The sequence below is a fragment of the Zeus faber genome (assembly GCF_960531495.2).
Source record: "Zeus faber genome assembly, chromosome: 6".
In the NCBI taxonomy this organism is placed as follows: Eukaryota; Metazoa; Chordata; class Actinopteri; order Zeiformes; family Zeidae; genus Zeus; species Zeus faber.
Genome location: NC_137201.1, coordinates 34,418,299 through 34,428,055, shown reverse-complemented (window position 1 = coordinate 34,428,055; position 9,757 = coordinate 34,418,299). Strand labels below are relative to the sequence as shown.

The following is a 9,757-nucleotide window of genomic DNA, read 5'->3' as shown; positions in this document are numbered from 1 at the left end:
TTCATTAACCCATTGTACACAAATTTACCAGAAAAATACCAGATTGAATAAAAAACTCCACAAGTCCAGGGTCCATGTCAGGGCCCCAGGGCCCAGGACAACACACCCAGTTCCCCCCTGAACAGACATCCCATTTTGCTAAAGAACATTAATATACAAACTGCTGCAGGGATACCAGTGATAGAACAGGGTGGAGGAGGGTGGAGCAGAGTGGAGCAGGGTGGAGGAGGGTGGTGCTGAGTGCTGTGTGTTGTTCCAGAACGGAGTAGTGTCCCTGATAGACTGCACCCTGATGGAGGATCCTGAGGGGACGGACGATGAGGGTGAGTGGCACGCTATGGATTAATTATGAATCATCATATGCTTCTAAGTTTAGAAATAATTTTTTGTATGTGTGTGTGTGTGTGTGTGTGTGTGTGTGTGCGCGCGCGTGTGTGTGTGTGTGTGTGTGTGTGTGTGTGTGTGTGTGTGTGTGTGTGTGTGTGAAGCCAAAGCAGAGAAGGCGGGTCAGGACCTGGAGCACATGGACTTCAAGATGGTGGTGGAGCCCAAAGACGTCCAGAGCTTCACCGTCATCCTGGTGGCGTCGTCCCGGCAGGAGAAATCTGCCTGGACCAGTGACATCAGCCAGGCACGTACATGTACACGTACATGTACACATGCATGTAAATATACTTGTACACGTGCATGTACATGTACATGTGCACATACATATACAGCTACATGTACATGTACAGGTACACATACATGTACACGTGCATGTACATGTACATGTATACGTGCACATACACATACATGCGCACGCACATGTACCTGGCTGACGATATCAGAGGAATAAGAAACACAGAAGTACACATTTTAAAGATATTATTACTATATTATATACTATATTATTATATAATTATATATAGCATATAATGTGTTATTATATAATATTATACATCATATTTTATATATAGTAAGAAAATATGAAGTAAAAATGCATTGTCAGAAAATTTAAGAGAAAATAAGTGTAAGTAGGAAAGTAATAAAGTGTAAAAGTATAAATACAAAAAACATATACTCCAAAAAATAAGCACGATACAGTATCATGTGCAATGTAGAAAAGTACATCAATATAGATGTACAATGTATTTACAGATGTACAAATGTGCACTTCAGATGCCCAAAAAATAATGTATAAACCCAAATATAAGGTATGTGTGGGGCCCCTGGATTCAGACTGTGGGGCCCCTGGATGCTGACACTCTGTGCCTGTCGTCCTGCAGTGCATCGACAACATCCGCTGCAACGGGCTGATGATGAACGCCTTCGAGGACAACTCCAAAGTCACTGTTCCACAGATGATCAAGTGAGTCTGTAAACCAGTCTGTAGTCTAACTAGTCTGTAGTCCAACTAGTCTGTAGTCTAACTAGTTTGTAGTTTAACTAGTCTGTAGTCCAACTAGTCTGTAGTTTAACTAGTCTGTAGTCTAATTAGTCTGTAGTTTAACTAGTCTGTAGTCCAACTAGTCTGTAGTTTAACTAGTCTGTAGTCTAATTAGTCTGTAGTTTAACTAGTCTGTAGTCTAACTAGTCTGTAGTTTAACTAGTCTGTAGTCTAACTTGTCTGTAGTCTAACTAGTCTGTAGTTTAACTAGTCTGTAGTCTAATTAGTCTGTAGTTTAACTAGTCTGTAGTTTAACTAGTCTGTAGTCTAATTAGTCTGTAGTTTAACTAGTCTGTAGTCTAACTGGTCTGTAGTCCAACTAGTCTGTAGTCTACCTGGTCAGTAGACCAACTAGTCTGTAGTCCAACTAGTCTGTAGTTTAACTAGTCTGTAGTCTAATTAGTCTGTAGTTTAACTAGTCTGTAGTCTAACTAGTCTGTAGTTTAACTAGTCTGTAGTCTAACTAGTCTGTAGTCTAACTAGTCTGTAGTTTAACTAGTCTGTAGTTTAACTAGTCTGTAGTCTAACTAGTCTGTAGTCTAACTAGTCTGTAGTCTAACTTGTCTGTAGTCTAACTAGACTGTAGTTTAACTAGTCTGTAGTCTAACTAGTCTGTAGTTTAACTAGTCTGTAGTCTAACTAGTCTGTAGTCTAACTAGTCTGTAGTCCAACTAGTCTGTAGTCTAACTAGTCTGTAGTTTAACTAGTCTGTAGTTTAACTAGTCTGTAGTAGAACTAGTCTGTAGTTTAACTAGTCTGTAGTTTAACTAGTCTGTAGTCCAACTGTTCTGTAGTTTAACTAGTCTGTAGTCTAACTAGTCTGTAGTCTAACTAGTCTGTAGTTTACCTAGTCTGTAGTCTAACTAGTTTGTAGTTTAACTAGTCTGTAGTTTAACTAGTCTGTAGTCTAACTAGTCTGTAGTCTAACTAGTTTGTAGTTTAACTAGTCTGTAGTCTAACTAGTCTGTAGTCTAACTGGTCTGTAGTCTAACTGGTCTCTAGTCTAACTAGTCTGTAGTCCAACTAGTCTGTAGTCTAACTAGTCTGTAGTCCAACTAGTCTGTAGTTTAACTAGTCTGTAGTCTTACTAGTCTGTAGTCTAACTTGTCTGTAGTTTAACTAGTCTGTAGTTTAACTAGTCTGTAGTCTAACTAGTCTGTAGTCTAACTAGTCTGTAGTTTAGCTAGTCTGTAGTTTAACTAGTCTGTAGTCTAACTTGTCTGTAGTCTAACTAGACTGTAGTTTAACTAGTCTGTAGTCTAATTAGTCTGTAGTTTAACTAGTCTGTAGTTTAACTAGTCTGTAGTCTAATTAGTCTGTAGTTTAACTAGTCTGTAGTCTAACTAGTCTGTAGTTTAACTAGTCTGTAGTCGAACTAGTCTGTAGTTTAACTAGTCTGTAGTTTAACTAGTCTGTAGTCTAAATGGTCTGTAGTCTAACTAGTCTGTAGTTTAACTAGTCTGTAGTCTAACTGGTCTGTAGTCCAACTAGTCTGTAGTCTAACTGGTCTGTAGTCCAACTAGTCTGTAGTCTAACTAGTCTGTAGTTTAACTAGTCTGTAGCCTAACTAGTCTGTAGTTTAACTAGTCTGTAGTTTAACTAGTCTGTAGTTTAACTAGTCTGTAGTCTAACTTGTCTGTAGTCTAACTAGTCTGTAGTTTAACTAGTCTGTAGTCTAATTAGTCTGTAGTTTAACTAGTCTGTAGTTAAACTAGTCTGTAGTCTAACTAGTCTGTAGTTTAACTAGTCTGTAGTTTAACTAGTCTGTAGTCTAATTAGTCTGTAGTTTAACTAGTCTGTAGTCTAACTGGTCTGTAGTCCAACTAGTCTATAGTCTAACTGGTCTGTAGTCCAACTAGTCTGTAGTCTAACTAGTCTGTAGTTTAACTAGTCTGTAGCCTAACTAGTCTGTAGCCTAACTAGTCTGTAGTTTAACTAGTCTGTAGTTTAACTAGTCTGTAGATTAACTAGTCTGTAGTCTAACTTGTCTGTAGTCTAACTAGTCTGTATTTTAACTAGTCTGTAGTCTAATTAGTCTGTAGTTTAACTAGTCTGTAGTTTAACTAGTCTGTAGTCTAATTAGTCTGTAGTTTAACTAGTCTGTAGTCTAACTAGTGTGTAGTTTAACTAGCCTGTAGTCTAATTAGTCTGTAGTTTAACTAGTCTGTAGTTAAACTAGTCTGTAGTCTAATTAGTCTGTAGTTTAACTAGTCTGTAGTCTAACTAGTCTGTAGTTTAACAAGTCTGTAGTCTAACTAGTCTGTAGTTTAACTAGTCTGTAGTCCAACTAGTCTGTAGTCTAACTGGTCTGTAGTCCAACTAGTCTGTAGTCTAACTAGTCTGTAGTCTAACTAGTCTGTAGTTTAACTAGTCTGTAGTCTAATTAGTCTGTAGTTTAACTAGTCTGTAGTCTAACTAGTCTGTAGTCCAACTAGTCTGTAGTCTAACTAGTCTGTAGTTTAACTAGTCTGTAGTCTAACTGGTCTGTAGTCTAACTGGTCTGTAGTCTAACTAGTCTGTAGTTGAACTGGTCTGTAGTCTAACTGGTCTGTAGTCTAACTAGTCTGTAGTCTAACTAGTCTGTAGTCTAACTGGTCTGTAGTCCAACTAGTCTGTAGTCCAACTAGTCTGTAGTTTAACTAGTCTGTAGTCTAACTAGTCTGTACTCTAACTAGTCTGTAGTCCAACTAGTCTGTAGTTTAACTAGTCTGTAGTTTAACTAGTCTGTAGTTTAACTAGTCTGTAGTATAACTAGTCTGTAGTTTAACTAGTCTGTAGTTTAACTAGTCTGTAGTCCAACTGTTCTGTAGTTTAACTAGTCTGTAGTCTAACTAGTCTGTAGTCTAACTAGTCTGTAGTTTACCTAGTCTGTAGTCTAACTAGTTTGTAGTTTAACTAGTCTGTAGTTTAACTAGTCTGTAGTCTAACTAGTCTGTAGTCCAACTGTTCTGTTGTTTAACTAGTCTGTAGTTTAACTAGTCTGTAGTCTAACTTGTCTGTAGTTTAACTAGTCTGTAGTCTAACTAGTCTGTAGTCCAACTAGTGTGTAGTTTAACTAGTCTATAGTCGAACTAGTCTGTAGTCGAACTAGTCTGTAGTCTAACTAGTCTGTAGTCTAACTGGTCTGTAGTTTAACTAGTCTGTAGTTTAACTAGTCTGTAGTCTAACTAGTCTGTAGTTTAACTAGTCTGTAGTCCAACTAGTCTGTAGTTTAACTAGTCTGTAGTCTAACTAGTCTGTAGTCCAACTAGTCTGTAGTCTAACTAGTCTGTAGTTTAACTAGTCTGTAGTCTAACTAGTCTGTAGTCCAACTAGTCTGTAGTTTAACTAGTCTGTAGTTTAACTAGTCTGTAGTTTAACTAGTCTGTTGTCTAACTTGTCTGTAGTCCAACTAGTCTGTAGTCTAACTGGTCTGTAGTCTAACTGGTCTGTAGTCCAACTAGTCTGTAGTCCAACTAGTCTGTAGTCCAACTAGTCTGTAGTTTAACTAGTCTGTAGTCTAACTAGTCTGTAGTCTAACTAGTCTGTAGTTTAACTAGTCTGTAGTTTAACTAGTCTGTAGTCTAACTGGTCTGTAGTCTAACTAGTCTGTAGTTTAACTAGTCTGTAGTCTAACTGGTCTGTAGTCCAACTAGTCTGTAGTCTAACTGGTCTGTAGTCCAACTAGTCTGTAGTCTAACTAGTCTGTAGTTTAACTAGTCTGTAGCCTAACTAGTCTGTAGTTTAACTAGTCTGTAGTTTAACTAGTCTGTAGTTTAACTAGTCTGTAGTCTAACTTGTCTGTAGTCTAACTAGTCTGTAGTTTAACTAGTCTGTAGTCTAATTAGTCTGTAGTTTAACTAGTCTGTAGTCGAACTAGTCTGTAGTCTAACTAGTCTGTAGTTTAACTAGTCTGTAGTTTAACTAGTCTGTAGTCTAACTGGTCTGTAGTCTAACTAGTCTGTAGTTTAACTAGTCTGTAGTCTAACTGGTCTGTAGTCCAACTAGTCTGTAGTCTAACTGGTCTGTAGTCCAACTAGTCTGTAGTCTAACTAGTCTGTAGTTTAACTAGTCTGTAGTCTAATTAGTCTGTAGTTTAAGTAGTCTGTAGTCTAACTAGTCTGTAGTTTAACTAGTCTGTAGTCTACCTAGTCTGTAGTCTAACTAGTCTGTAGTTTAACTAGTCTGTAGTCTAACTGGTCTGTAGTCTAACTAGTCTGTAGTTTAACTAGTCTGTAGTCCAACTAGTCTGTAGTCTAACTAGTCTGTAGTCTAACTAGTCTGTAGTTTAACTAGTCTGTAGTCCAACTGTTCTGTAGTTTAACTAGTCTGTAGTCTAACTAGTCTGTAGTCTAACTAGTCTGTAGTTTACCTAGTCTGTAGTCTAACTAGTTTGTAGTTTAACTAGTCTGTAGTTTAACTAGTCTGTAGTCTAACTAGTCTGTAGTCCAACTGTTCTGTTGTTTAACTAGTCTGTAGTTTAACTAGTCTGTAGTCTAACTTGTCTGTAGTTTAACTAGTCTGTAGTCTAACTAGTCTGTAGTCCAACTAGTGTGTAGTTTAACTAGTCTATAGTCGAACTAGTCTGTAGTCGAACTAGTCTGTAGTCTAACTAGTCTGTAGTCTAACTGGTCTGTAGTTTAACTAGTCTGTAGTTTAACTAGTCTGTAGTCTAACTAGTCTGTCGTTTAACTAGTCTGTAGTCCAACTAGTCTGTAGTTTAACTAGTCTGTAGTCTCACTAGTCTGTAGTCCAACTAGTCTGTAGTCTAACTAGTCTGTAGTTTAACTAGTCTGTAGTCTAACTAGTCTGTAGTCCAACTAGTCTGTAGTTTAACTAGTCTGTAGTTTAACTAGTCTGTAGTTTAACTAGTCTGTTGTCTAACTTGTCTGTAGTCCAACTAGTCTGTAGTCTAACTGGTCTGTAGTCTAACTGGTCTGTAGTCCAACTAGTCTGTAGTCCAACTAGTCTGTAGTCCAACTAGTCTGTAGTTTAACTAGTCTGTAGTCGAACTAGTCTGTAGTCTAACTAGTCTGTAGTTTAACTAGTCTGTAGTTTAACTAGTCTGTAGTCTAACTGGTCTGTAGTCTAACTAGTCTGTAGTTTAACTAGTCTGTAGTCTAACTGGTCTGTAGTCCAACTAGTCTGTAGTCTAACTGGTCTGTAGTCCAACTAGTCTGTAGTCTAACTAGTCTGTAGTTTAACTAGTCTGTAGCCTAACTAGTCTGTAGTTTAACTAGTCTGTAGTTTAACTAGTCTGTAGTTTAACTAGTCTGTAGTCTAACTTGTCTGTAGTCTAACTAGTCTGTAGTTTAACTAGTCTGTAGTCTAATTAGTCTGTAGTTTAACTAGTCTGTAGTCGAACTAGTCTGTAGTCTAACTAGTCTGTAGTTTAACTAGTCTGTAGTTTAACTAGTCTGTAGTCTAACTGGTCTGTAGTCTAACTAGTCTGTAGTTTAACTAGTCAGTAGTCTAACTGGTCTGTAGTCCAACTAGTCTGTAGTCTAACTGGTCTGTAGTCCAACTAGTCTGTAGTCTAACTAGTCTGTAGTTTAACTAGTCTGTAGCCTAACTAGTCTGTAGTTTAACTAGTCTGTAGTTTAACTAGTCTGTAGTCTAACTTGTCTGTAGTCTAACTAGTCTGTAGTCTAATTAGTCTGTAGTTTAACTAGTCTGTAGTTTAACTAGTCTGTAGTCTAATTAGTCTGTAGTTTAAGTAGTCTGTAGTCTAACTAGTCTGTAGTCTACCTAGTCTGTAGTCTAACTAGTCTGTAGTTTAACTAGTCTGTAGTCTAACTGGTCTGAAGTCTAACTAGTCTGTAGTTTAACTAGTCTGTAGTCCAACTAGTCTGTAGTCTAACTAGTCTGTAGTCTAACTAGTCTGTAGTCCAACTAGTCTGTAATCCAACTAGTCTGTAGTTTAACTAGTCTGTAGTCTATCTAGTTTGTAGTCTAACTGGTCTGTAGTCCAACTAGTCTGTAGTCTAACTAGTCTGTAGTCCAACTAGTCTGTAGTCTAACTAGTCTGTAGTTTAACTAGTCTGTAGCCTAACTAGTCTGTAGTCTAACTAGTCTGTAGTTTAACTAGTCTGTAGTCTAACTTGTCTGTAGTCTAACTAGTCTGTAGTTTAACTAGTCTGTAGTTTAACTAGTCTGTAGCCTAACTAGTCTGTAGTTTAACTAGTCTGTAGTTTAACTAGTCTGTAGCCTAACTAGTCTGTAGTCTAACTAGTCTGTAGTTTAACTAGTCTGTAGTTAAACTAGTCTGTAGCCTAACTAGTCTGTAGTCCAACTATTCTGTAGTTTAACCAGTCTGTAGTCTAACTAGTCTGTAGTTTAACTAGTCTGTAGTTTAACTAGTCTGTAGTCTAACTAGTCTGTAGTCTAACTAGTCTGTAGTCTAACTGGTCTGTAGTCCAACTAGTCTGTAGTCTAACTAGTCTGTAGTCCAACTAGTCTGTAGTTTAACTAGTCTGTAGTCTAACTAGTCTGTGGTCTAACTGGTCTGTAGTCCAACTGGTCTGTAGTTTAACTATTCTGTAGTTTAACTAGTCTGTAGTCTAACTTGTCTGTAGTTTAACTAGTCTGTAGTCTAACTAGTCTGTAGTCCATCTAGTGTGTAGTTTAACTAGTCTGTAGTCTAACTAGTCCGTAGTCTAACTTGTCTGTAGTCCAACTGGTCTGTAGTTTAACTAGTCTGTAGTTTAACTAGTCTGTAGTCCAACTAGTCTGTAGTCTAACTAGTCTGTAGTTTAACTAGTCTGTAGCCTAACTAGTCTGTAGTCTAACTAGTCTGTAGTTTAACTAGTCTGTAGTCTAACTTGTCTGTAGTCTAACTAGTCTGTAGTTTAACTAGTCTGTAGTTTAACTAGTCTGTAGCCTAACTAGTCTGTAGTTTAACTAGTCTGTAGTTTAACTAGTCTGTAGCCTAACTAGTCTGTAGTCTAACTAGTCTGTAGTTTAACTAGTCTGTAGTTAAACTAGTCTGTAGCCTAACTAGTCTGTAGTCCAACTATTCTGTAGTTTAACCAGTCTGTAGTCTAACTAGTCTGTAGTTTAACTAGTCTGTAGTTTAACTAGTCTGTAGTCTAACTAGTCTGTAGTCTAACTAGTCTGTAGTCTAACTGGTCTGTAGTCCAACTAGTCTGTAGTCTAACTAGTCTGTAGTCCAACTAGTCTGTAGTTTAACTAGTCTGTAGTCTAACTAGTCTGTGGTCTAACTGGTCTGTAGTCCAACTGGTCTGTAGTTTAACTATTCTGTAGTTTAACTAGTCTGTAGTCTAACTTGTCTGTAGTTTAACTAGTCTGTAGTCTAACTAGTCTGTAGTCCATCTAGTGTGTAGTTTAACTAGTCTGTAGTCTAACTAGTCCGTAGTCTAACTTGTCTGTAGTCCAACTGGTCTGTAGTTTAACTAGTCTGTAGTTTAACTAGTCTGTAGTCTTACTTGTCTGTAGTTTAACTAGTCTGTAGTCTAACTAGTCTGTAGTCCAACTAGTGTGTAGTTTAACTAGTCTGTAGTCTAACTAGTCTGTAGTCCAACTAGTCTGTAGTCCAACTAGTCTGTAGTTTAACTAGTCTGTAGTCTAACTAGTCTGTAGTCTAACTAGTCTGTAGTTTAACTAGTCTGTAGTTGGTTGGTTTGTTTGAAAAAAGTAAAAAACTTTTAAAAACTTTGAATAAATGGTCCAGACATACAGCAAGCATGCCTTCCACCTCCCCCTGTGTCATGGTTTGTGTAGATCAGTGGTTCTCAACCTGTGGTCCGGGGACCCCCAGGGTCCCTGAGAGACGCAGCCAAATGGTTTGGAGTTAGAAGTCCAGAGTGTGGACACTACTTCAGCTCTGGCGCAAAAGGTGCTTCCTGTTTCCTGCTTTCCTGGTGCTCAGGTCTGACTCCAGCCTGTACTGCGACGACGTGGACATCCGCTTCTCCAAGATGATGAACTCCTGCAAGGTGCTGCAGATCCGCTACGCCAGCGTGGAGCGGCTGCTGGAGCGGCTCACCGACCTGCGCTTCCTCTCCATCGACTTCCTCAACACCTTCCTGCACTCCTACCGCGTCTTCACCGGCGCCGACGTGGTCCTGGACAAGCTCATCACCATCTACAAGAAGCCCATCAGCGCCATCCCCGCCCGGTGAGTCGGACCCGTCCGGATGCCAGGGCGGAGACGGAGACACGGGTCCGGACGGAAGGAACCGTCCTCCAGAGCCGCTGAGCGAAGGCCGTGCGCGGTGGTGAGACAGTGACGGCCGTGCGCGGTGGTGAGACAGGAACTCAGCAGGCCAACTGGTACCATGAGAGTCAAGTGTTGGTTGTTATTGGGTTTGGATTTTAACCTTCCACAGC

General features: G+C 38.9%; 1 protein-coding gene across 2 annotated transcripts in view; it reads left to right on the top strand.

The window, feature by feature from the left end:
• LOC307231172 (ras-specific guanine nucleotide-releasing factor 1-like) overlaps positions 1-9,757 on the top strand; it is a gene marked incomplete at both ends in the record, with an annotated part of 37,466 nt that overhangs the window by 13,834 nt on the left and 13,875 nt on the right. The window contains 4 exons of one of the 2 annotated variants that reach the window (XM_080001762.1): positions 260-323; positions 498-631; positions 1,269-1,351; positions 9,297-9,545. In XM_080001762.1, coding sequence (XP_079857888.1) covers positions 260-323; positions 498-631; positions 1,269-1,351; positions 9,297-9,545 — 530 coding nt within the window. Of the gene's footprint in view, positions 1-259; positions 324-488; positions 632-1,268; positions 1,352-9,296; positions 9,546-9,757 lie in introns of both variants that reach the window. The other variant, XM_080001761.1, reaches the window with a different exon arrangement.